Raw genomic sequence first — 26,520 nt, 5'->3', positions numbered from 1 at the left:
AAAGTCCCTTTTCCACTGGCTACGGTACGAGACGTGCTGCCCGCCATGGCTGACCCCGTGGCACCGCTGCCTGGCACTCACCATGTTCTGCTGGCAGAGGCGGTAAAACTGCTGCACCTTCTGGGACATGAGGAGCTGGGCACTGCCCACAGCGCTCCGGATCTTCTCCAGGACTGGTGGGGGGAGAACAGATGGTCAGCGCTCCCGCAGGACACGAAGCCTCTCCCCTGCGCGGTGGGGACCTGCACAGCCTCGGGGGCAGCGGGACAGCTCGGATCCCCCCAGCCTGCATGGGGTCTCCTCCCTCCTCTGGACGCTGCTAGTCCCAGAGGGTTTCCCAGTGTTTCTTGCCCCCACCCAACCTCTAGCCTTGGCAGGGGAGACGCTCCAGGGTGATCCCCAGGTGGGAGCACTGCAGGACTGTGTCTGTGCCCCCCAGCCCCATGGGAGCTCCAATACCTCCCGACCCCACAAATCCCCCCGACTCACTCTCCTCCGGCAGGTCATAGTCCTCGGCCTCCCTCTCCATCTGCTGGCACCAGCCCTCCATCTTCTCCACCTCTGCCTGCAGCAGTTTGATGAACCATTCCCCATCACGGTGGCAGGGGGAGGCACGGCCGGAGTCGGGGAGGCTGCGGGAGCCCCGCTCCATCCAGGCATCCCGCCGGGGTACCTCCACCGTGTCATACTGCAGCTGGTAGTCCTCCCGGTATGCCCACTGCCCCTGCGTGTGCACCGTCTTGTACACCGCGTACTGCCGGCCGGACTCAGGCTCCGAGGAGTGCCGCTGGAAGGGGCGCCCAAACTGCAGGGCTTTGTCCTCGGTGGCCACGGCCAGGCCGGTGAAGCCCTCCAGCTCCAGGTCTGCCTGTACACCCGCCGTCACGCTGTTGGAGCGCTTGAAGCGTGCTCGCCTGGGGAGAGTGAGAGCGCGTGGGGACCCTCATGGCCAGCGAGGACAGCCCTGCTGCCCCATCCCCTCGCTGGGCACCATCACGGCAGGGTGAGGGGTGCCCTCAGGCAGGATGGGGCTGGGGACACCGGTCTGGACCCCCGAGCATGCGGGGCCACGGGGACAGCCCTGAGCAGCCACAACCTGCCGGTCCCTCATCTCCTCTGCTCTTAACCCGTTTCCATGGCTACTGGCGCTGGACCGAGGATGGAGAGAAGTGTGCACCGGGACTGTGTGGGCACATTGCTGGAGCTCCCCTCCCGCAGGCCGTGCAGGTCCCAGCACACGGCGCTCCCACCCTGGACAAAACGCCATGTGTTGTTGCAAAAAAGCCCAAAGGTTTCATCTGCGCCTGGGCCGGGTTCAAACCCCAGGGCTGAGCCCCAGCGAAGGAGACCCGAGCACAGGGCGGGAGCAGGGGAGCCCCTTCCCTGGGCACTCCGTTTGCAGCAGCGAGGTGCAAGGGCAAAGGGAAGGCCAGATCCTGCCCCAGGTGGGGGCAGCCGGCCTGGGACAGGGATGGTGCTGAGCTCTGGGAATCTCATCCGGAAAAGAGAGGAAAAAAATGCTGTGGGGCAGCTCAGGGAGCCCCAGGGGGACCCAATCCCCCGGTGCAGCGAGCGTGGCAGGACTCAGCCCAGCCGTGCGGTACCTTTTGTCCTCCTCCACCTGCACCCCTATGGAGTGGAACTCCCTCTGGCTCCGGCTCTCCGTGTCCGAGTCAGAGATGGCCTCGACCTGCCAAGGGGCAGAGGGAGAGCGCTGGAGGGCGGCCCCGAGATGTAACGCGGGGGCTCAGCATTGCCCACGCTACTCGGGCAGGCTCAGAGCTGGCTCCCAGCCCACAGGGAGGAGCGAAGCCCACCTGGACGCCGATGGAGGGGCGCCACTTCCGCTGCCGAGCCAAGCTCCTCAGCTCCTCCCGGCCGGGGATGGCCTTGATGATGAGCGTGGAGGGCTTGGGAGCGGCGCGGGGCTGGACCGGAGGCAGGTCGAGGGCCACGGCCGTCACCTTGGAGCTCTCCAGGCTCTCGGCCGAGTTGCAACGGGCCGTGGCGTCTTTGGACCAGGCGGGGCTGCGGGTGACCTCGCTGGGCAGGTAGCTCTCATGGGTGGACTCGGTGCTGCTCTGCGCCGTGACGGAGATGAGGGGTTTGGCTTTGGTTCCTGGAGGGATGGGAGGTGGAGCTTTTCTGTAACTGAAGGCTGTTGTGGGAGAGGCGCAGGATGAAAAGGCGCGTGAAAACACAGACACTTGCTCATTTCCCGCCGCAAATGGGGGCCCCGGGGGAATGGTGACCACCTCCTCCCACAGCACGGGGCTCACGGCCTCCCAGGGTTTGCCTCTCGGCTGGCTGAGATCTGGGCTGGAGCTCAGAGGGGCTGTTTGGCCAGTTTATCCCCAGAAAAGGATCAGAAACCACCCCCAGACCCACGATGGCCAAGTTGCTGCGGCACCCAGCAAGGGGCAGAGATGAGGAAAGTGGAGGGAAGCAGGGAATGGCAGACGGGTGCTGGGGGCACAGAGCAGCCCCCTGACCAGGACTGAGCCATGAGCGGGGTGCTCGTGCCCTGAGCGGGATGCTCACGCCCTGTGCCAGGGGCTGCACGGGGTCAGGGGCAGGAGTGGGGGCAGCAGCAGCCCTTGGCAGGTGCCCAGGCAAGCAGGTGGGGAGACGTGGGGGTCCCTCATGCAGCCAAGCCCCCACCACCCCCCAGGACTCACAGGTGCTGGGCTTCAGGATGCTGCTGGTGATGGGCGGCCCGGCGGGAGCTGACATGGAGAAGAGCGAGAGGCAGTCGTCATCCTGGGAGCAGCCCGCCTGGATGGCCCGCAGGTAGCTGTGGCTCCGCATGCGGAAGCAGCCGGGCAGGTCCAGTGCCTCCACGGCCTGCGACTCCACCTCGCCGAAAACCGACTCACAGACGGCCTCGAACTGGTGGTTGAGCTCGTCGTTGATCTGGGGAGAGCGGCAGGTGAGGCTGGGGGCGGTGAGCCGGGGCCAGGGCCGAGCGGGGCAGGAGATGCTCAGAGGAGCATCCGCCGCCCCCCCCCGCCCCAACCTGCCTCACAGCGCCCGTGAGATGGGACCCTACCTGGCCGGTGGTGAAGGAACGCCCATAGCCCTGTCCCCGCGGGAGCATTCGTGGTGGCGTGCAGCAGCTGGGACAGTTACAGATATATGAATCAGAATAGTGCCTACTTGCAAACCTAATGAGAGACAGTGGGAATAGAAGGGATCGCACCAAAAGCAACACATTCAAGCAGAGCATTCGGAAATGCAGCTGCAGTTTGCTGATGCTCCCGCTGGTTGCCGCGGCTGTCCCCACTCCTAACTGCCCCGAAACGCTGTCCTGTTTCGATCTGTCCCCCAGCGGTGCGGGGCCACCAGAGGGGTACACAGCAGGGCTGGGGATGAGGAGCCAGCCTGTCACCCGCCAGGACTGGGTCACATCCCAGTCGTCTCCTTTTGAATGTGCCTCTCCTCCCCAACCTTCGCTCATGGCTGCAGCAGTGGGTCCCACCCCAAAGCCCAGCGCAGCCGCGTCCCCCCCGGTGCCCACCAAGGGCAGCTACAGCTCCCGGGGAGCCCCAGCTACCGCCCGCGGTGCCGAGACAGGGCTGGGAGGCAACAGCCCTTACTTGGTCCTGGCCTGGTCAGCGCTGGAGGAGCGGCGGTAGCTGTCTCGCCGCGTGGCTGCCCTGGGCAATACTTTGGCGCTGGCATCCGAGTCGGCGCTGTCCTCATCGCCCATGGCCTTGATGTAGCTGCCGCTGCGCATCCGCCGGCAGGGGATCTCCCCATCCTTGCCCACCGCGGGGTACCCGCTCCACTCATCCTGTGGCACCTGGGGCAGGAGGCAAGTGTGGGAGGAGGCGGTGGCCGGGCTCCCGCGGTTGGGACACAGTTGAGCCCCGTACCTACCACATGGCACATGCCAGCCTGAGCCCAGCGCACAAGCATGGCCCAAACCCAGCATGTGTGCACGGCCCAAGGCCATGCTGGCACAGCTCCCCTACCCTCCCCATGGCACCCCAGAGCTGCAGGGACAGACCCTGGGGGCTCTGACCCCCTAGGAAAGCCCCTAAATCCAGGAGAGCTGATCCCTCCTAACAGCCACAGTTCCCTGTGCCCCATGCGGGGCCGTTCCCAAAACGCGGGGCAGCGCAGCCGCCCTCACCTCACAGCCCCCCCGGCAGGCGCGGCTGGGCCAAATCCCACCCATGCCAGCGCAGCCGCCCGGCTGACGTAGCGGCCACCGGTCCTGCCACGCACTGCTGACGCTGGCACCACGGGATCCTTACCAGGCTGCAGCGGGGGGACGGTGTCCCCAGTCCCCACAGAGAGGGCAGTGGGGCCAGAACCCTGCCCTGATGCCCCCGCTGCCAGCAGAGAGGGGCCCTGGCCACCCCCCTACCCCCAGCCAGTGTGGTATTGCCGCTCCTTGTTTCTTTCCCCCGGGAAAGGGAGAGAAGAGTTAATTAGTTTTTAATTGGAAGGGGGGTGACCTAGAAGGGAGCCCAGTGACGAGGCAGGCAGTGGCACCCAGCCAGGCACAAGTGGGATAAAAGCCGCGAGGAGGGAGCAGGCGCGGGGCCACCGACAGCCCTGAGCCGACAGAGCCGGTCTGACCCCAAATCCAGCAGGCACAGAGCAGGAGGCAGCAGATGGGGCTTCACACTGCCAGCAAGGGGACAGCGGGGTCCAGCGCAGGACCCCGGGGGATGGGGCGCAGGCGCTGGGGACATGGAGCGGAGCTGGAGCGTCCCCACAGTGCCTCAGGCTGCTGGGATGGAGGGTCCAGCCCCAGCTTGCCCCACGGCATCGCCAGCCATCGTCCCTGAGGTAGCAGCCCCCCATCCTGCCTGGCCCCTCACCTGCAGGTACTGGTATGCTCGGTCTTTGGCCTTTGCTTCCTGAAGCATCAAGGTCTTCTCGGTGCCGCTGGCGCTGGGGTAGGCTTCGCGCGCCTGGCTGACGGTCATGGTGTGCCAGGCACTCCTCTTGAGCGTCTGTCCGTCCAGAGACATGGACATGCCGGCACAGGCCAGGCATTTTCCTTCCCCACCGCCCTTTAGACTCTTCAAGGTCAAGTCTCTGAAGGCACTTTCGGGAGCGTCCACACAGTACTGGCTGCCCTGGTCGGTGGCATGCCGGCCAGACACCATGTAGCTGCTGTCGCTGTCCAGGTTGTCGTCGGAGCTCCACCAGCCCATCATCTTGGATCGGTGCCGGGAGTCCACCTTGCGGTCCTTGCTCTTGCTGCGCTTGCCGTGGCGGGACTGGTGGTGGTGGTGGTGGTGGTGGTGGTGGTGGTGGTGGTGGTAGCCGTCCCCGCGGCCGTCCATCTTGGTGCCGTTGTAGTCCCGCTTGGCCGGCGCCTCCAGGGAGTGGGACTTGGCGAAGAGCTTCTGGACAGAGTGGACGAGGTGGCGGATGCGGCTGGGGCTCTCGCTGCGGGGCTCGGCGCCGCCGGCCCGTGGGTACTGCAGAGTGTGGAAGCCGTCGTGGTGCAGCGGCAGCTGCTTCTCGAACTGGTCCAGCAGCGTAGGGGGCAGGCGGTTGATCTTGCTGGCAGGGTGGGCGGTCGCCATGCATTCGTCGCAGGAGTCGTAGGGCTGCTGCACGTGGTGCATCCTCGGGAAGGTGCTGCTGGCGCTGGTGGAGGGCGGCTCGCTCAGGGGCCCGCCCGGGCACTCGCTGGCCGCGCCGGGGCTCCGCACTGGGCAGTAGGGATGCTCCAGGGAACACGGCTCGCTGGGGCTGAGGAGGTACGGCAGCCGGCCCTCGGGGCCTTGCTGGACGTAGTTGGCGGGATGCTCGCAGTCCTCTGGGATGCACTGGCAGCGGTGGCCGGAGGAGGGCTGTACCTGGCTACGCTCCCCATGGTAGCCCTTCATGGTGTCAGCACCCACCCCATAGCCTCGGCATCCTGCAGGGTTGCCCCTGCGGGCTCATCTGTGGGGACAGGGACAGGCACAGCGTCACGCTCCACTCTGCACCCCACTGCCAGCGAAATGTTGGGGCTGTCCCGTGGGAACTGACTGAGGGGGCTGGGAGGCTCCCAGGGCAGGATCTGGCCCCCGGCTGAGCCCCTGTGAAGCCAGGCTGGAATGCCAGAAACCTGGCTCCCCATGGGGTGAGGGGGGCATGGTGCCGGGGCCGGGCACCCAGGGTCACCCCCGGCTCCACTGTTTGAAGGGGGCAGTGCTAAGGGGGGAGCGTGAAGGAGAAGACACTGCCGGCAGCAATGCAGGCAGTGCGGGGCCTGCAGGCGATGAGGGAGGACACGCTGCCATCATCAGAAACTTGTTTTCTTCTCTGACACCAAATATTATGAAGCGTTTCTCTATTAGGAAAACGGTTCTGGCTGAGTTTTTCAGCCGTTGCGATTCACAGAGCTGTTAATGAGCTGCCGTGGGACGCGGGGGGGCTGCGCTCTGATGTCTCCATCCAGCCTGTCCTCCCCGCACGGCCCCAGCCATGGCACCTGACTGCGGATGGAGACCCACAACCGGCCGCCCTGCCGGCCCCCACAGCCCTGCCAGCCCCCACGGACGGGGAGCCAGGGAGTGGAGATGGCTATGCTGCGTGTGGGGCATCCCCATGCAGAAGCAGGATGATGGACGGCGCTGAGCCCCGCGCTGGCCGCTGGGACGCTGGAGCTGCGTGCACCCATGGAGGTTTGTCTTCCTTACGGTCTCTCAAAGGCTTTGCCTTTGGTATGACTGTAAATGAGGAAATTACTTATTCTCCAGTGTAGCTCAGCTAACTTACAGGATTCATTAATGGTCTTGTCATCATATTTGGGCAGGGTGCTGTAGGCAGCCTGTCTCCGAGACCGATTGTGGGACAGTCCCTGCGGCACATGGGGTCCATTAGACACGTGGGGATTGGAAATGAGGGACACAGGGAGGGCCAGGGATGCGTGGGGAGGGAGGGGCTGCGTGCCCCGAGGAGCCCCGGGAGGGGAGAGGGGCTGGAGGCCCCCGAGGGGCGCGGGGGCGGGCAGCGACGTGTGCGTTGGCGGCGAGCGGCAGACAGGGCCACGGCAGCGCCCAGGGAACGCGTCTGCCCTAATAAGCCTCCGCCGCTGCCTTCCTTCCCGGCTTCAAGGCTGGATGGCTCGGTCCTGCGCCTCTCCCCCCGCCCTCACAATCGCGCTCCTGCTCTAACAAGGCTCCCTAATTGCTGCATCTTAACCAAAGGATGCTGCAGCCTGTTGCAAAAAGAAATGCCTCTCCCCTCCCGGGAGAGCTGCTATGAGGAGCGGGCACAGCAGTGTGGGAGGGGGCTGCCTCCCCTGCCCTGGGATCGAGCTGGCAACCTGCAGCAGGATGGACGGACAGACAGATGGGCTCCCAGCCCCGGCTCTGCCTCCACGGGCTGAGCTATCATCTCCTGCTCGGGGAGGGAAGCTCTCAGCTGATCCAAATATTGCTGCTGCGGCGGGAAGAAGGAGTCAAAATAGCTGAGCAGCCCGTCACCACCAGCCCGGCGGGCTTTTGTGCTCGGCAGGCGCAGGAATTAAACAAAGCTGGGCCCCGCCACCACACCGGCGAGGCAGCGCCGCAGCTCTCCCACAGCCGCAGGCAGTGATGGAGCAGGGGCAATGCCAGAGAATGGGGACATGCCATGGTGAAGGATGCTACGTCCCAGCCAGTACCAGCTCACCAAAGCCACGCAGGTACCTGCACCCTGGCCAGGGACCAGCCGGTCCCCCCACGGGCACCCTGGGGATGAGGAAGGGGTCAGGAGCTATCCTGTGGGTCTCAGCACAGGCACCACGGCCCGGGGTCCCCATCCCCATGTCCCAGCGGGGACGGCCACATGCAGAGGGCAGGAGAAGCCGCCGAGCTTGCTCCTCTCCCCCATCCAGGGTGGGCAGCGCAGGCAGGAGGCTGCCACACAGGGCAGGGGGAGCTGTCCGGAGCGCGGCTCATGGGCAGACGGCCGTGGCCGAGAGACGGAGCTGCGTCCCGCTGAATGCCGCTCGCGCCATACAGCCCTCGGGAAGGAGGGGATTTGCACCACCGAACTGCAGAATCAAAAAGGGGGGGAAAAACCCAGCCTGGCTGAATTTTGTGCCATTTAACACCAGGGTAATTACCACCAGTGGGAACCTACCGCCCACACAATTATGTGCTAGGATAAACTGGAAGAGCATAATTACCATTACAAATAACTCATTTCTTGCCTTTATTGCATCCAAAGCCTGGAGAAACTCCCACCAGCGATTCCCCCACCACCGCCTTCCCTCTGACTACCCTCTGCTACCACTGTGTCTCTACCCGCTGTGAGGGTCAGCACAGGGAGGAGAGGGGCCTATAGCCCCTGACACTGTGGGCCACGCTGAAATTCAGCCCCCTCCACTTAATTTCCCATAAGGGCACTTGGCAGAGGCAGTTCTGCTTCCCAGCAAACCGCCCTGGCACAGGGCAAAGCTGGGCTTTCCAAGATTTCCAGGTCAAACCCTGAGACCTGGGGTCGACGGTCCCGTGCCCGGAGGGTCCCAGCCCCCTGCCCTTCCCAAGCAGCCCCCGCCACGGGCAGCACGTGTCGGGGTCCCAGCGAAGCCCGTCGGTGGCACTTACCGCCCGGCGCTCAGGAGGATGCTGTCCTCATGGCCCCGGCCAGCGGCGGCTCCTCTGCACTGGGTCTCCCAGGGGCAGCAGGCTCTGGGGGGAGTGACACGAGGGGGATGAAGCCCAGGGAGGAAGAGCAAAGGTGGTCCTCCACAAAAACAGCCTGACCCAACTCCCTGTGTATTTTTTCAGCAGTCCAGCCTTCCCTCCTCCCCCGAGGCCACCCCGTAGGCAGCGCTGCCTGCACCAGCAACGACGAGGACGGCTCCGCGTGGCCGCGGACACGTGTTTCGCCCAGCTTAGCCCCAAAACCATCCCCAGCCCCGTCCTCTTATGCAATTCCCTGCCAGCGGGTGCCGGAGCTGGCCCAGCGGCCGCCTTGCCATTGACTTTGATTTGCTCCGGATCTGGCCATATGCTCCACAAAGCCTCCTCCCGCCACCCCAGCTTTCTGGCGCGAGCGAAGGGATTTTTTCCAGCTGCCGGCCCGACAGAGGCGCGAGTTCGGCCCGTTCTGCTTTGCAAATTAGCGTGAGGTTTTGCCAGCGTGGGTCCTGCTGGGGATCTTTATGGCTGGGGATGAAAGCAGGAGAGAACAAACACGCAGCGTGAGTGCCCGGCGCCGCGCGCAAACTGGAGCCTGGGGAAAAAAAAAAAAAGTGGTCTTCCCACTTAGGAGCTGAGCAAATTTGATCTACGGTCGTCAGAAGAAAATAAATATGGAATGCCGCCAGGTCGTTTCCACCGTGCTTTTAATCTATTTACTTTTTCCCAACTCATTGTAAGTGAGAAGGATTGTAGAAAGCAAACATTTTATTTTATTACTAATTGCTATGTTATTTTATTAGGCTGTATTAGTAAAACTTACTCAGCCTGGAAAAAAAAAAAGGGGGGTTTAGTAAGAGATCACCTAATTTAGTACATAATTCTGCACCAAGTCATTATTTTCTTAGAAGCTGAATTAGCTGAAAGCAGCTCACCGATGGTTCATTAGTCGTGTCAGGCAGGGAAGAGCATGTCATTAGGGAGAGGTTTGTCACCCCCATAGGTAAGGGCTGGCCAGGGGAAGGGGAAGGAGAAGGGGAAGGGGCGTGAGCAGGATGCAAAGATCGCAGCAAACGTGCTCAATGCAATCAGGAAATCAAATCTGTTAACAAAAGAAAACCGAGCGGGCAGCAGGCGGGCGCTGCCCGGAGAGGGTTGTGAGGGGCAGGAACCAACCGGCCGCCACTGTAAATAAGGGATGAGGTGAGATTTTTAAAAAGTCGTGAAGGACAAACACCAGCTGAAGAACTGCAAATATGAGCAGAGTGAGAAGGGTTTACCGAGGCCGCCGAGAGGGGCCGGCAGCATCATGCTGCCCGGCAAAGCCGTCCGGCACCCCAACAGAGCTGGGCTGGGGGGCCCTGGCACCCCGATGCCGGAGGGCATCTCCCCTGGTTCAGCCCTGCCCCGGCATGTCCCTCCTTGCCGAGCACGGGTGCTTCCCAGGCACCAAACCCACGGTGTCCCAGGGCTCAAGTCCAGCGCTGCTGCCCCACTCCACGTGCGGGGAGGCTGAGGACTGGCCGTTCGATGGGAGGGGCAGGTTATTAAGCACATGATTAATTTTGGCACCGGCACCAGCTGCCTGACAGCTCCTTCTCCAGGGCTGGGGAGAGCGAGCGCGAGAGGTGCTGCCTCTGCTGATGCAGCGGTTGGTGGGATGAAAAATCCTGCAATGCAGCACTGCTTCTTAATGAGCCATTTGTCTTTGAGTCTTCTTGACTCATTACCATGCCGGGAGAGGGATGGGAGTTGCCCCAAGTCCCCATCTGAGCAATTACTCCTGGAGCAGAGCGAGGAAATACAGCCACGACGCCCCAGCTGCCAGGGATCCCGGCACGGCCGCCAGCACCGGGACTCCCAGCCGCAACGCAGATGCCTCTGGCCACTGCCGCCGTGGGGGAGGCGGGACCCCCAGCCTCGCACAGCACGCGCAGCCCAGCACCGCCCGCCCGGGCACCCTGGTCCCCAGAGCCGATTTCCCCAGGGCAAGAGCCATGCTCCTGTGCCGGGGCATGCGAGGGAGCCGGAGCATCCTGGAGCTGCCAGGGCAAAGCCAGAGAAGGGAGCCTGGTGCTCCATCCCTGCAAAGCCCAAACCCGGATCTCGGCGGAAGAGCCACTTCTTCAAAAGCCGTGTACAAGCGGGGAGCGGTTGGGGCCGGCAGCCAGAGCCCGTGAAGAAGTTGGCTGAGAAGGAAAGAGGTGGCACAGGGAAGGAGCCGTGCGAGCATCCCTGGGCAGGCACGGGCAGAGGCAGGGCTGGCAGGGGTGAGCTGCCCCAAGGCACAGGCACCTCCGGCCCCCTCGGCCCCACAGCGATGCTCATCCTGCCCACGGGAGCCAGGACACGGCACATGGGGAGCCGACTGCCGGAGGTGGGACCCCACAGCCAGAGCAGCAGGAGCGCAGCTGACTGAGTCGGGAGACCACCCTGGAAGGACCCCCAGGCCAGGCAGGGCCCCAGGGACCCCAGCCCATGCCAGCTAGCGCAGCGTTCATGGGCGCTGCATTGCACGGATGAGCACCCATCACTGGTTATGCCCACGGACAGCTTCCCTCCCACGGACACACTCAACATCTGCCTGCGCTGCCCGGGGCTGGCAGCAGCCAGCACACTCCCCTGGTGCCCCTCCAGTGCTTGGCAGAAAGGGGGACGTGCAGGTGACCCCGGGGAGCCCAGCGTGATGGGAGAGCCGACGCGAGACCAATGTGCCTGATGTTCATCTGCAGCAAAGGGAAGGGACGAGCAGGGGCATGTCCCCACGCCACGCTGGCCCTGGGGGCTCTGTCCACATCCCCACCAGGCACCTTACTCCAGTACCCAGCAGAGCCCCAGGTAGGAGGTGGGCTCTGGGCATCCCCCAGGAGTTAGACCTGCCCCCCACCAGAGGATCCTTTCCAGGCATCTGGGGGTCATGGCAGCCCCCCCAGGTTCTGGCGGCTGCACCAGGGCCCCCAGCTGGCAGCGGTGCCAGATGAACCCTGTTTCCCCACCCACCCCCTGGGCTGTGCCGTTTCGCCCTCCCCACCTGCACGCAGCCCGCTCCGTTGGCAGGACGGGCCATGCTGCCTGGGCTTAAAAAGCCACTTATCTCCCCGGCCACAGGGTGTAATGACTTAAGCCAGGGATCACTCCAAAGCTGCTTTGGTGAGCTCGGGGCGGCACAGCGTTAGCGCCAAGTGCAGCAGTGGCAACAATCTCTGGCCATCCCCTGCCCGTCCCCGCCGAGCCCCTGGGCAGGCTGGCCCTTCCATCCCCGGCTCCGCTCCAGCCAGGCACTCGGCCGTGCCAAGGCTCTCACCTGCCACTGGCGTTTCTCCACGCCCTGCTTTCCCCGGCACGCAGCACCCTCCGCTCCGACCTCAAATAACACCCATCCCAACCAGTTCCCTTTGCAACACCGTCCCGTCCCACAGCTCTTCCCGCAGCAGGGCTGCAGGAGCCAGGGTTTCCAGCAAGCAGGACCTGGGAATGGCGAGGAAGCAGAGCCCTTGGTCCCTGCACCGGCAGGGATGCTCCAGACCACCGTGCCCTGTTCCCAGGCTGCATCCCACCTCTGGGGCCCCTCGGGGCTGGGGCTAGGATGGGCGCAGCGAGCCCGGGGCACAGCACAGCCCAGCTCACCAGCGGAAGACCCAAACTGCTGCTTTAATGGATGGCCTTAATTTGCAAAGCTGATGAAAACCTAAATATTTAAATACATAATTCTGCACAATGCTCTTAGCGTGGGCCTGGCGTGAGGGCAGAGCAAGGGGGGGTACACGGCTGACGAGCTGGGGGCACGGCGGGGATAGGGGGCACTCTGGCAGGACCACGTCAGTCACCCAGGCACTGGCATCCCCATCACGCACAGCGTGGGGACGGCACACGCCCTCGCCCCTGCAGCGGGCAGCGCAGGCAGGGCGGGTGCCATGGGGTGCTCTGTCACGGGGTGTTCTGCCATGGGCACTGGGGTCCCGCTCCACCACCAGCCTCCGAAGCGTCCCATGGGGAGTCGTGGGGAAAGGGGAGTATGGTCCAAGCTGGGGAGCTGCAAAGCGCGGCGGGATGGGCCCCCGCGGAGATTACACCACCGATATTCCTGCTACAAGAGCTTAGAGATAAAAGAGATTTGCAGGATTTACCAGCAATACAAATTGAATATTTAATTTTAGCTGCAGGGGAGGAGTGGGGGCTCGGCCCCGGGGGCACACGGAGGTGTGCGGGTGGTGGGCCCAGGGGCTGCCCTGCCTTCTGGGGAGGCGTTTCCAGCTCTCAGGGGAAAACTGATGCCACGGCTGTCACCGGGGGCCGGGGGGGCCGGGCAGCCCCATGCTGGTGGGACCAGGCACCCTCTACCCAACCTGCCCCTAATCCCACCAGCCGCTCACCGGCTGCCAACTGTGTGGCACAGCCTCTGCCGCCACGTGGGAGCTCCCATGGGATCGTCCCTGGATGAACCACGTGTGTGGCCCCAGTGCCAGGGATGCTCCGGGAGGGCTCAGGAGGAGTCCTGGCCCCCGAACGCTGCCCATGAGCCAGCCTGGAACTGGCACTTGGCTGCTGCCTGCTTCGCCGCGCTCCCCCCCTGCCCTGACAAGGATGTCCCCAACAAGGCGAGGCTGTCCCTGGACAAGGCTGTTTGCCAGCCAGGGCAAGGACTGTGCCAGGGAACAGGGCTAGGGGCAGTGGGAAGGGATGACGCAGCTGAGCACCCTCCAGGACGGGCTGGAGAAACTCTGAAGGGGACCCGGCCACCCCCTGCAAGGCCAGAGCAGGGGCAGGGGCCAGGCAGCAAGAGCCCCCCTCCAGCCATGGGGACAGGGCTGCCGGCTGGCCCTGAGCCCCAGCACGGGGGTCTCCATGGTGCCACCGAGCCAGGTGCCCACCCTGCCTCGCCACACCATGGCCAGGCGTGCAGCACCAGCGCGGGTGCCGCCGCAGGGCGGGCTGGGGGAGGATGGCGGAAGATGAATGAGGGAGTCGGGAGGCTAATGGCATTGTCTGGAAAGTAGGTCGTGTGCTGAGCAAGAAGATATTTATATCAAAGCTCGTTCCCCCGCAGAAGCTCCTGAGCCGGGTGCAGGCAGCACCACGAGCCCATGGCCACGGCCCCAGCACCCCGCAGCACCCCACTCCCCCACAGGACCCCCTGCCCAGCCCCACATCCAGCTCTGTCATCCTGGGTACCAGCACCCCGCCGGCCCCAGGGCTGCCCCGGCTGCACGGCTCGTGGGATGGCAATGCCGGAGATGAAGCTATCCCAATGGAGTGGGAGCCATGGCAGCTCTCCGCCTTTTGCTGACCTGGCTGCAGGCACTGGGCAACGAATGACACTGGGTTATTTTTATTTTAATGTAATCTTTGCCAAGGTGTAATATTCCCGTGGACGCTCCCCAGATGGGCACAGCCAGCCTGAGCCAGGACAGTCACGGCTGCGGCACTGCGGCCCCTCCCCCTGTGCCCAGCCCTGGCACCAGCCTTTGCCATGCTCCTCACAGCCTGTGTCACCCCTGTCCTGAGCTTCAGCCAGGTCTCAGCCTTGTTGCAAACGTCAGCCACCTCCTTTCCTGCTGGGAGGAGACCCGTGCTCCAGGTCCCCTCCCTCACACCTCCGACCTTCCCAGAAAAGGTGAGAAATCGTCCCAGCGAGCCCAGATGGAGCTGGTGTCTGCCAAGAGGTTTTGCCCCTGCCGGCCATGCTGCCCCCACGGCTGTGGACATGACCCAGCCAGCAGCCACGCGGCCATCCAGCCCCGCTCTCCTGTCCCCATCCCTACCCTGCGCCCGGGTAGCCTTGGATCCGGCACAGGAGCAGGTTCATTTCCCGTAATAGCTGTGTCGGCTGAATTTACAGCCTTGCTCCGAGTTATTAATAATAATGGCCTCACTCTTAAGTAGGGCTTTTCATCTGCCTCGGAGCCCTTTCCAGAGGACGTCTGCAGCATTATCACCATTTTATTCTCATTTCAGAGGGCAGAAGAGTGAGACAGAGAAGGGATGACCGTGCCTGCTGCTGGGCAGCTGTGCCGGGGTGTGCAGCGCACGGCCCCGTGGGGAGCCCAGACACAAAAACCCCCAGGGAGGCTGGAACACCCTGGCCCGGTGGGAGGCAGCCACCGTGTTCGGGCTCGTGCCGGCCGTGCTGCAGTGATTTACACCGGCGCCAAGCCCGGGCCCCGTCGCGTAGATAAATCCACTTCAGGCAGCAATAAACCAGCGTCACCACATCGGTAATCCGCAGCGCTCCCACCGCGGTGAAAAATCGAGGGGCAAGGCGCTACTGCCGCCGCTCACATGCTTGTGCCTGTAAATCCCGGTCCTGTGTCAGCAGGGGCACGGGGAGGTCTCTGGGGTAGAAATCCCTGAGGGAGCCACAGCTGGAGGGGTGGGTGCCACCAGGCACCCATGCAAGATGCCAGCAAGGGAGACCCAGGCACAGGGCACCAGCCTGGGGGTGGCCCCAGCACATGGGACCCACAGCAGCCACATGGGACCAGGGACATCCCTGAACCGCCCTCCATGCATTCCCCTGCAACGCCCGCCTGCCCCGGGCAGCACCGACGTCTCCCCGCTGCACGCCGCAGCGGGGCTCTATCGGCAGATTTATTTCCCTGTAAAAGCGCTTTGAACTGAAGTTATTTTTTGTTTACTAGCAACAAGGTATTGTAAATACATCTTTGCCGATAATTATAGAGTCTGGGCGCACACCTTAATCTCCATAAAATATCAGATGCTACAATTTGCCTGATTTAATGAGATTGGAGGCTGATAAGCCGCTGAGGTAAGCTGTAAACTTGTGGAGGGAGGAGGGAAATGATTGCAAATGTGCTAAAACGCCTTCGTCCTCCTCCTCCTCCTGTCGCTGCCACGTGCCCAGCTCGGGAGCATGTGCCCAGCCCCGCAGCCCCCTGCCCAGCACCTGGGGTGGGCCCAGGCTGCGCTGCAGCGGCTTCACGCAGGGATGGGCATTTAGGGCAAACAGAGCTTTTTATACAACTTACCTCATTAAAACTCCCAAGAGCTGAGAGCAGCACCGAGGCCTCACCGAGCCGCCTACGGGGCTGCAGCCAGGGGCTCTGCCTCGGCATGCTCTGCACCCCGTCAGCCCCATGCCACGCCGTGCCAGGGAGGGCAGGCAGCGCGGCACTGCGGCCCCGGTGCCAGGCTGGGCAGAGCTGCCAGGCTGGGGTGCAGGCAGGTACATGTGCACGCTCCCGCGCCAGCAGCGTGCACGGCCACGTGCCAGCGGAGGTGCGAGGACAGGGTCCCAAGGTGGTGCAGGGGCACAGCTGCGCTGCCCGGGGAGGTGTGCACGCTGGCACCCCGCGCTGTGCAGAGATGCATGCGTGTGCATGTGTCCATGCGTGTGCATGTGTGTCCATACGTGTGCATGTGTGTGCAGCCCTGCCTGGCACCACCAGCCATGCCAAGGACAAGCTGGGGCTGGGGTGGTCCGTGCCGGACAGGGCAGGGAGGGGGCCTGGCCTGCGGGGAGCTGCACACCCAATGCCACCTGCCTGCGTGTGCACAGCCATGCCCTTGCCATGTCCCTCCCCAGACACGGGGGTCTGTGTGGTCCCAGGTGTCTGGGGCGGGGGTCCCCCTCCCGCAGTGATGGGGGGGGCCCTGCCTGGAAAGCAGAAGGCTCCTCCCGGTAGCGAGCACCACCGTTTCCACAGCAACCTTAAAGGCCTACAGCTGCTGCCTCACTAACGAACCTGCGCTGGTAGCATTCCCAGGGGACGCTGAGCCCCGTCCACCTGCCCATCACCCCGGCCTCAGACCACGGCACCCTCTCCCCGCACCTGCTAGCCCCCAATCCGTCTCCCCCAGCTGGCGCCTGGGCTCACCCACAGCCCCCTTCCCTGCACCAAGACCCCCAAAAGACGCAGACCCCTTGCACCAAACAGGATGGGCACCCCCAAACCACCCCTGCTCCCGCCCGGACAGGCATGAGGAGACGACGGTGACCTACAAACGTCAGGCTGATGGGTTAATTAATTTACCTCTTCCTCAGGCTGTTATCAGATGGAATAAGACGTCACCTGAGACTGTTAATTGGGCTAATTATTCCAGTTTCAGATTTTAAATAATTAGTTACTGTTGTCTCCAGCCTTACTTCCACAATTTTCTAAAAAGGTCAGGTGGTTCCCAGCTCCCAAAACCCACAAGACCGGGCAGAGGGGCTGCAGCGGGGGCCCAAGCACACCAAGCTCCCCGTGCCAGCTGGGGCACTGGGGACAGCACAGTCCCTGCCAGCGCCACGGTGGGAACCCGTGTCGTGCTCACACTGGAGCTGGCAGGAGAGGGATGTCCTCTGCCTCAACGGCAACGGAAGGAAACCAGGAGAGAAGGGGAGATGAAAGCGGAGGGTGAAGGATGGGGGGCCGGGAGGAGCCCTCCCCAGCTCCTTCCTCCCTCCCTACACTGAAACAGTGACGCCTGCTTCAGGCTGAGCTCCCCCCACCAGACTGAGCCACAGTAAACCCCCCCAGCAGTGCCTGGGTCCCCCCGGGTACTTAATTCCTCCTTGTTTGAGGTTAGACTCCCCAAGGGGAAAAATCTCAGCCCAGCATTTTCAACAAATGCGATTTCCCTGCGGGGTTTCCCGGCTGTTCGACACGGAGACACGCACCATTCACACAGGATGCTGGGCAGGAGCGTAGGCACACAGGCGGCACCTGCCCTGCAAAGGGTCATGGCAGCCAAAATGATACCTGGTGTCCATGGGCTCCCCGCAGGGACCACCCAACACCCCGACTGGGGTATCGGCAGAGAGGCGGGTGCCTGCCCGGGTGGCTCATGCAGGGCAGAAGGACGAGCAGAGCCAGCTCAGCCTCCAGCCTCATCCTCTCAAGGAACACCATGCTTTCTCACAGCCTCATCCCCCGCTATTAATAGCCTTCACTAGCCTCCTCGGGAGCCATTTGCATATTTGATTGCAACTCCGAGGCGGGGCAGGGCCCTTCAATCAGCCGCTCCCGCAGCCTCATTTGCATGGTTTGACATTTTGTTCTGGGAGCACTGACACCAGCACTGTGGTCGGGGACACAGCTCCGGGGGGCAGAGGTGGGCGCAGTGTCCCCAGCCAGCAGTGCTGCCCCGGGCACATCGCATCGGCCACCCTGCGCCCACCTGGGTGCACCAAGCAGAGCTGGCAGCACCTCTCCGGCCTGCCCCAAACCCGGCAGGGAGTGATGGAGCCTTGGTGGCCCATGTCTCCAGGTGCCCTGTTCTGCCCTGCCCGGCTCTCCAGCCCAACTCGCAGCGCCCGGTCCCCGTCCGACCCGCGCAGCGGAGCAATTAGCAGGGCTCGGTGGTGGACGGGGCCATGCCCAGCCCGGCAGGCAGGGCATGGGGTGGTGGGCTCGGCCGTGGGTTGGCTGCCCACCCCACCAGCCCTGTCTGGAGCTGCCGCACATCAAAGGCCAGGGGCAGGCCGGGACGTCCCCGGGGGAGTGGGGGGACCCCGAGCCCCAGCACGCCCATCGGCACCCCCGGGGGGGACCGAGGGGTGGGGACACGCTGCCGGTTCTCCCGTTCGGCCACGCAGCGTGGGGCCGGGCAGGCAGCGCCGGGGGGATCAGCACCGCGGACAGCGCCCGCCCGCTGCCACCACGGCCACTGCTGTGGCCACCACCGCCACCACTGCCACAGCCACCACGGCCACCACAGCCACAGCCACCATGGCCACCACAGCCACCACAGCTGCCGCTGCCACTGCCACAGCCACCACGGCCGCCACAGCCACCACTGCCACAGCCACCACGGTCGCCACAGCCACCACAGCTGCCACTGCCACAGCCACCACGGCCACCACTGCCACAGCCACCATGGCTGCCACAGCCACCATTGCCACAGCCACCATGGCCGCCACTGCCACAGCCACCATGGCTGCCGCAGCCACCACGGCCACCACTGCCATAGCCACCACGGCCACCACTGCCACAGCCACCATGGCTGCCACAGCCACCACTGCCACAGCCACCATGGCCGCCACAGCCACAGCCACCATGGCCACCACAGCCACCACGGCCACCACTGCCACAGCCACCATGGCCGCCACAGCCACTACGGCCACCGCTGCCACAGCCACCATGGCCGCCACAGCCACCATGGCCACCGCACCGCTCGGCAGCACACGCTGCAGACAGCTGCCCCGCGGCCCTGCCACCAGCCCCTCTCGCAGCCCCAGGCCAGGGACGTGCCAGGCGGCGGCAGGAGGAGCTGGGCGGCTCCAGGGCCCCGGGCAGACACAGCCGGGAGCTGTGTCTCAGGACGCCCTTGCTTCCCCCTGGCTCTTGGCATCACTTGGCAGGAAAAAACAACCCAGGGTGAGGCGTGGGATCAAGCCTGAGGATGATGGGGCTCAGGAGAGGGCTCTGCTACTTCCCTCCCTCCTGCCTCAGTTTCCCCTCCAAGAAACTACACCGGAGAATACAGGTTCGTCTCATGGAGAGGCAAAGTGGTGGGGGAAAACCATGGAGAGGTACGGAGGGACCCGACTGCTACCGTGACTGTGCCAAAGAGCAAACCGAAGACAGTCAGGGCTCGAAGCACAGATGTCGGCACCGGCTGTGCCGCTCCCCGGCAGCAGGGCCGTCTGGCAGGCAGGCAGACCCGGGGCTCCCCGGATCCATCCATGGGCCAACACACAGACACTGCAGAGGGGACCCCATCCCTTGCACACACGGAGGCGCAGCCCTGTGCCGCTGCCCACGCTGCCAGAACATGCTACCTGCTCTGCTTTCTGGAATGCAACAGGCAGGCAAATGAACACCCACCCCACAAGGGGCTCGGGCAAGGCCAGCACATCCCCCCAGCTCTGAGCACGCAGCAAAGCCTCCCCTGCACACAGCCCACTCCCTCCTCACCTGCGCAGCCAGCCATGGACCCCAGTGCTGCACGGCTTGGGGACAGCCAGCGCAGCGTGGCCCTGTGCAGTGCTGGGCCTGGAGCAAACGCCCACACTCAGACCACCATGGCCCCAAGGCTGAGCGCACCATGTCCCCAGGGTGAGCTCAGCTCAGGCACAGCCCAGGCTGCCACCCGCAGCGTGCACAGCCCCAGTGCACGCAGCCCCTGGCCCCAGTGTGCACAGCCCCTGGCCCCTAGCCCCAGCACACACCCCCCAACGTGCACAGCCCCCGGCCCCAGCAGACACAGCCCCCAGCCCAGCGCAGGGCTGCAGGGAACGGGAGATGAGACCTCTGGGCTGGGAGCTCCCCATCCCGGCCGGGCGAGCTTCAAGGCTGTGCCGAGGCTTGTCTGGGTGAGGGCTGGCTGGGAGCCATACCTGCACACCGAGACGAGGAGGTGGCTGCGAGGGAGGAGGACTTGGCCAGGAAAGGGTTAGGAGCAGCTTCGCGGGGGTGTGGGCTGCCTGGGGGGCTCCCGCTACGCCCGGGCTGGGGGGACTCAGCTCCCCCCCCCACTATCCGCTGCAACCCGCACCGCTTTGTGCCTGCACCGGGCACAAAGTGGGGCTCTGCCGGGAGAGGGGCTCTGAGAGGCATAGACCCCCCTGCACGGAGCCAGGCCCGCTCCCCTCCCGCCCAGCAGCCCCTTCTCCTGTCCCCGCCGCCCCACTCACCCTGCCGCTGCCGCTAAGCCATGAAGTTGCCCATCTGGGCTCTGCAGGAGCCAGAGGACGGAAGCGGCGCGGCGGCTGGATTTGCTCTCTTCCTGCGAAATCCCTGCAGGCTGCCCATGCCGCGGCGAGGCCGCGCAGTGAGCGGCTACTGGCCCAGCCAGAGGCGTCCCCGGGGTCACGGCCACCCACGGAAGCACGGCGGCAGCCACGCTCCCAGCGCCTGGGCCGACACCGGCACCTTCCAGCCGGTGAGAAGCGATGGTGGAGCCAGCGCCCCCGCGCGCTTGGGACACACCCACGCGTGCTCCCTGGTGCGCTCCGGCCACACCCGCGCACAGCCACACACCCCCGGGCACCCCCGGGAACGGGACTGCCCACGCCAGCGGCACCCGCGCACCCACACACCACCCCGCACACACCGCCCCGCTGCATCGCCGTGTGCGCAGACAGACGGACACGCAGCCCCGCACGCCCAGACGGAGACACGGCCGCTCCGCACCGCCGCACCCCTGTGCACCTGGACGGCCACGCAGCCACACGCACCCAGCTGCTCCTGCACCGCTGCAGTGCTGTGCACCCCGCACCCCCACTGCTCCCACCCCGCAGCATCCCCACGCCCCCCCCCGCCCACACACTCCTCTGCACCCTGCAGGCACCTGTGCGCAGCCCTCGCCCCCACCAGCCCCCCACACGCCCACACCACTGACACCCGCTGGTACCCGCCACGCTCCCCCGGCACAGGGCTCTCCCCAACTCCCCCCCACCCAGAGAGGGCCCGGGGGAGCCCAGAGCAGATGTGTGTCGTGACATGAAACACTGAGACCGTCCCTCGGCTTGGCTGCACCGACCCGGGGTGCATCAACCACCACGGGGTCTCGCCCCGACCCACCGGCTGGGGACACCGACCTGGCCCAGCTGCACCACCATGGCAGGGACAGCCACATCCAAGACACGCAGCGTTTCCGCAGTAACAACCAGTTCACCATCCCCAAACTGAGGGGCCTGGGGTCCCCAGTCCTGCCACAGCCCCTCCAGCCCCTTGGGGAGACAGGGGATGCCCCGGGCTGAGGCCGCAGCACCAGGGATGGGACACCGGCAGGTCCCCCGCCGGGCATCACGCCAGGATTTGGTACCTTCAGCTTTTGCAGTCCTCTCACTCCAAAGCGGCACCCCCACACGCCCACAGACAGGCTGTTCTCCCGCTCTGCTCTGCCCACCAAAAACTTCAGCTAATTCCCAGCCCAAATGGCTCCCGGCCCTGCCAGGGGAGAGGACCAGGCAGGCAGCGAGGTTCCTACCACACCTGCTGGCCAAAGCTGCCAGTTTAAGGCCAAACAGACCCTTGGTGAAATACCGAGTGCTGGCAACCATGCCACAAACATCTGCTCTTCCAATGGCATCATGATTCACAGGCTATTAATTGGGGCTTGGCAGCACTGGGAAGTGTTTGCAACCCCTGGCTTCACTCAGAGCCACAACTCGCTGCCGACGAGGTCCGGGTGTCGGGGAAGGAGCCAAACCCAGCAATGCACCGGCTGCAGTGGAGCCGCGCCAGGCCAGGCACGCAGGGCACGGTGCCCAGCTCCCACACCAGCCACCCGGCCCCCCGGGAGCAACACAGAACAAGCCCCAGGAAAACAGCAGCAGCGGTGTTCAGTGCTTGCCAGGAGCAGCCGGCGCGGCCAGCACAGCACCGCTGCACCACATGGCAGTCCCAGTGCCCGCCAGACCTGGGTTGCGGCAGGGAGGCCGCCTGCTTTGGCTCCCACCCGGCCGCGCGTGGCAGGGTCTGTGGGTGCTGGTGATGTTCTTGCAAGTTCCCGGCTCCAAACAGCACTGTGTTTCTGTAGGGTCTCCCGGCTGCCTCCACGCGCGGCGCTGAGCCGCTCACTCCCCGGGGTGCCAGCATCGCCTGCCGCCGTGGCATAGAGGGGAACCGCAGAGCAGCACCCTGCTTGGGCAGCACCAGACAAAGGCTGTGAGAAGCCTCCTCCAACGACAGCCAAGAGAAATCTGAATTCAGAAGCTGATTAGAAACCATGTCATGGCTCCTTCCCGCTCCAGCATTTGGGGAGGAGTGAGCTGAGGGGGGGGGATGTAGAAAACCTAATTAGGATTGAGGGCAGGTTGTAGAGGTGCTGACACGGGAGCTGCGGGAGCACAGCTGCTCGAGGGAAGGGGACACCGAGCGCCCGCAGCACCTCCGGCCCCACGGAAATGGGGAAAGTACAAATTAATTCTCCTTAATCTGATGGGCACTTGCTCTGCTGCCATGTGCTGCCACCGCAGCTGGCAGAGAGCAGCCCGGCCTGCCCACGGCTCAGCTCTTGTGCCCATGGAGGCCATGCCCCCTCTGTCCCCCCGCGGCTGATGCTGTATGGCCCCAAGGCACAGGGCAGAGCAGGGGGAGCAGAAGGGGCTTGATCCTGCCCAGTGGAGGGGAGGCAAGCACAGGGTGCTACACTCGGAGTCTGGCCCCCTGCTTCATCCCAGGGTGGACCCCTGTGCTGCTGCTCGCTGAGGTCCGGGTATCACGGGGCCATCAAGACGCCCATGATCCCAAGGCCACGGAGCACTTCAGCAGTGCAGGCTTCAATCCCAGCTCTTGGGGACGGCAGAGCCCCGAGGCCACGTTGAAGGGTGCTATGCAGGGTCGGCAGCACCGGGCACTGCTCTGCACGTCCCCGTCCCCTTGCCTTCTGCTGGCACCCACCGTGCCCCGTGCCACCTGCACCACGGGGATGTCCTCCCCCCCCCATAAGGAAGGCAGGCAGCCACCTCCATCCACCCCATCACCAGGATGTCCCCCAGAACACATCCAACTGCATGCCTCTGGCCCCCGGCCCTCCCTGCGAGTCCCCCGGCTGCCGGCACGTCTCGCCTGCTATTCTTAGCTCTCCGGCGCTGTGCTCTCCCAGCAATGGCACCGTATATTACTATTATTGCTGGCTGCCAACGTCTTGAAGCAGGCAGCCAGGATCGTGGTGGTGCTTCCACACCCCTGGTGACCTGTCATTTGGTCCCTGCCGGGCTCTGGTCTTCAACAGGCTATTTCAGGAAATCCAATTTGATGGGCAGAAGGAGCACAAGCCACACGTTCAGCTCCTGAGCCGGATCCAGGCTCCTCATGTCGCCGCTCAGATCCAGATTTTAGCTTCGCCCGTGATGGCAGTAAGGGCCAAGAGTCACCTTTGGCTCCAGATCCAAATTTCTGGCTGGGTGGGATCCAGGGTTTCGGACCAGCTTGTCAGAGAGACACAAGCGTCTGCAAAACCTGGATCTGGAGCCCCAGCCCCAGCCGCAGCAGCACCACCTGGGCACAAGACCCCAACGTGGGGCCGGATCCTGTCCCCCCAGGGACCCCCAGCCTGGGGTCCCCACCGCCCTCCGCTCCTTCCCTGCACCTTGCCCAGGCTGCCAGGGGCCAGGCCCGGCAGGAGGGCTGGGTGCTGCTCCTCCAGCCTGCGCTGCCGTCTCCAGCCCACACATCACAAGCCCTGGCACCCAGGAGAGAGATTTGGGCACCGAGGGCTCAGCACCAACTCGCCCAGGCTGGATGGAGACGCCACGGTTGTGTCACCCCACTCCCTGCAGCAGGGATGCCTGGAGCCGGTCCTGGTGCCCAGGCTTGGTCGGGTAAAAATGCCCAAGGCAGCCCCAAACATGGCTCACGCCTGCCGCACCGGTGCTCTCGCCACCCTCGCAGCCAGGAGGGGCCCCTCCAGCTCAGATGCTCCATGATCACTTTGATGGCTATTTTTTCCCTCTCGGCCCTGCCAGTGCTTGAATAAATGCTTTGAAAGGGCTGACGTGCCTCCTTCCAGCCTCTGGAGCGTGGCCATGCCCGTCTCCTGGTGGCCATCCCCCTGCTCCATCCCCCAGCAGATGGGGTCCTCAAGGGCTGGGAGCCACAGACGCATGCAGGAGGACACTGGGAGCACAGTGGCGAGGAACCAAGATAGATGGGAAATGATATCCATTTCCTAAAGGAGAATCTGCACTGCTGGCTGGATCCTGCCCCAATTTACACCAAGGGAGGCCTTCTGCTCCCAGCCCGGACTCCCAGAGGGGCACCCAACAGCCCGGCTCTGTCCCCTCCTGCCTGCTTGGGACTTCGTGCCTGCCTAGGGCAGCAGGCAGGGACCCGCTACGGGCAGTGCTGCCCTGTGCCCCACCAGGGAGGTGACATGCAGGGCTGGATGTCGCGGGATGGAGAGACACGAGCAGTCCCAGCACCAACTTGCTCTGCAGGTTTGGCACGGGCTGGAGGGACCAGACTGGCTCCTCCAACAGAACCCAACCGTCCGGGAGAAGGAAGGTGACAAGAGGAGAGAGACACCCAGACCCGGGCCCCCGGAAAGCTCTCCTTGCCTGCCAGGCTGGGTTGTACCATGGAGCCTGGATGTGCGGTGAGAGTCACTGCTCAGCTTGTGCTCTGTGCCAGCTCCCAGCACCCACCGGCAGCCCCGGACCCGCACCGGCCCGGCCGGGACATGGCTCCCACACCCAGCGCCAACCCTCCCTGCCTCGCAGCCTCACACGCTGGCAAGAGGGGAGACCACCGGGCTGGGGAGGGGTCCTGGGCCTGCCCAACCCTGGCCCGAGCCCTCCGCAGCGGGAGAGCACCAGGATGGCTGGTGTCGCCTTCCGGGGGGGAGGCTGGAGGGGCTGAGAGCCCCCTCCCCAACGCCTCACGCACCAGGAGACAGGGGATGCCCGCACCCCTTCTCCCGTACCCGCCGGGGGATCCCGACCAGCCGCGTTGGCTGAGCTGAGCACCGCGGTGCCGGTGAGATGCCCCCAGCCATCTTGCCACCTCCCCCCGGCTCCCCCCCCAGCACCCGCTCGGCGGCGATGGATGGGTCCCCGGGCGACACGTCCCGTCCCCCCGGGGCCTGTCCCGCACGGCCCCGGCGCCCCGTTGGGGAGACGAGCCCCCCCCCCCCCCCGCGCTGGGCACCGCCGTTCTGCCGGGACCGGAGCCCCCGCCCGCCCGGCGATGCCCCGTGGCGGCACCAGCCCCGGGCGGCAGCACCGTGGCACCGGCCGGCCCGGGCAGCTCCGGGGCACCGGCCCCCCCCCGCGCCCACAGCCCGCCGCCCCCGCCGCTCTTACCCCGCTCCCGCCGCCTACATCCTCCGGCCGCTGCCGGGCGGCTCCCCGACGGCCCGGCCCGGCTGCTCCCGGCCCGGCGGGTACCGGAGCGGCTCTGTCGGGCTCGGTTCGTCCCGGCTCGGCTGGTCCCGGCGCGGCCCGGGCCGGCGCCCCGCGCGTGGGAGCGCGGCGGGCGGCAGCATGCGAGTGGCGGCGGCCCCGCAGTGCAGCGCGGATGGGCGCGGAGCGGCGCGGATCGGTGCGGAGCGGAGCGGGGCCGCCGCCGCGGCGCAGCCAAGACACGGCGGTGGATTTTCCCCGGGAGTCAGAGCGGGCGGCGGCGGCGCAAGATGGCTCCGGTGCGGCTCTGCCGCCGCCTCCCGGCGCCCCGGGACCCCCGGCCCCGAGCGCGGCGGGGCGCAGCCGGGACGGGGGGGGGGGGAGCGGGGGGCGCCGCGGGTGCCACGCGTGGGGCCGGAGAGCTGCCGCCGGCGGGGCACGCTACGTGGGCTCTGCCCCGCGGTGCTGGGCTGGCACCGGGACAGGTGGTACCCACCCGTGGGCATCCCCCTGCAGCACCCCGGGGCGGTGGAGGCACCCTAGGACCCATCACCCACCCCTGCCGGTGGCCACACTACCTGCCCGGGAAGTGCCGGGGTACCGGAACAGCCCTGGGGTACCAGGACAGCCACGGGGGCCCAGCATCCCCCCAGCAGACCGGGGGCCGCCAGCTGCCACCCGCCCACCAAGCCCCTCGCACCACACCATGTAATTTGCTAATAATAATAATTACAGCGCACATGGGTTAGAAGTGCAGCGGAACAATAACCTGGTTAATGCCTTGCTGCGCGTGGTGGCGGGAGCCACACCGTGGCACGTGCCCAGCCTTGGCACCGTGCCGGCCCTGAAGCTGCCCATCATGCCGCGTGGGAGCCCCTGCCCGAAGCGTGGGGGGACACGGCCCAGGCAAGCGCCTGGAGCAGGTTTTTAAGCAGCCATATCCTGGCGTTCTGTGTCCACGTCCCAGCGCTGTGGTCCTTAGCCAGGCTGGCTGTGTCGCCAGGCAGGGCTGTCCCCAGCGGTCATGCCATCAGTCACCCAGTGGGACGGCCGGGGCTGGTGGACACAAGTGTTTCTCCGGGGTGGCACGGGGCAGCAGGAGAGCAGCGTGCTGTGGGGAGAGCGAGACCGGATCCAGGCCCTGCTCCCAGTGCTGCGGCTCTGCAGAGCCACCCCCATCTCAGGGCAGTCTGCTCAGCAGCC

General features: G+C 65.2%; 1 protein-coding gene across 2 annotated transcripts in view; it reads right to left on the bottom strand.

The window, feature by feature from the left end:
* The window catches only part of DLGAP3 (DLG associated protein 3), a 28,176-nt gene extending 2,813 nt beyond the window's left edge, over positions 1–25,363 (bottom strand). The window contains exons 1-10 of one of the 2 annotated variants that reach the window (XM_076357292.1): positions 25,279–25,363; positions 8,550–8,633; positions 4,833–5,913; positions 3,597–3,802; positions 3,050–3,164; positions 2,679–2,913; positions 1,818–2,158; positions 1,605–1,690; positions 490–914; positions 82–173 (exon numbers count right to left, since the gene is read on the bottom strand). In XM_076357292.1, coding sequence (XP_076213407.1) covers positions 82–173; positions 490–914; positions 1,605–1,690; positions 1,818–2,158; positions 2,679–2,913; positions 3,050–3,164; positions 3,597–3,802; positions 4,833–5,855 — 2,523 coding nt within the window. In that variant the 5' untranslated portion in view covers positions 5,856–5,913; positions 8,550–8,633; positions 25,279–25,363. The remainder of the gene's footprint in view (positions 1–81; positions 174–489; positions 915–1,604; positions 1,691–1,817; positions 2,159–2,678; positions 2,914–3,049; positions 3,165–3,596; positions 3,803–4,832; positions 5,914–8,549; positions 8,634–25,278) is intronic. The other variant, XM_076357293.1, reaches the window with a different exon arrangement.
* Between the last annotated feature and the right edge of the window lie 1,157 nt (positions 25,364–26,520).

Source organism: Aptenodytes patagonicus, chromosome 21 (genome assembly GCF_965638725.1).
Source record: "Aptenodytes patagonicus chromosome 21, bAptPat1.pri.cur, whole genome shotgun sequence".
NCBI lineage: Eukaryota > Metazoa > Chordata > Aves > Sphenisciformes > Spheniscidae > Aptenodytes > Aptenodytes patagonicus.
Note: the sequence above shows the minus strand (reverse complement) of the source record. Positions and strands in the feature narration are given on the sequence as shown.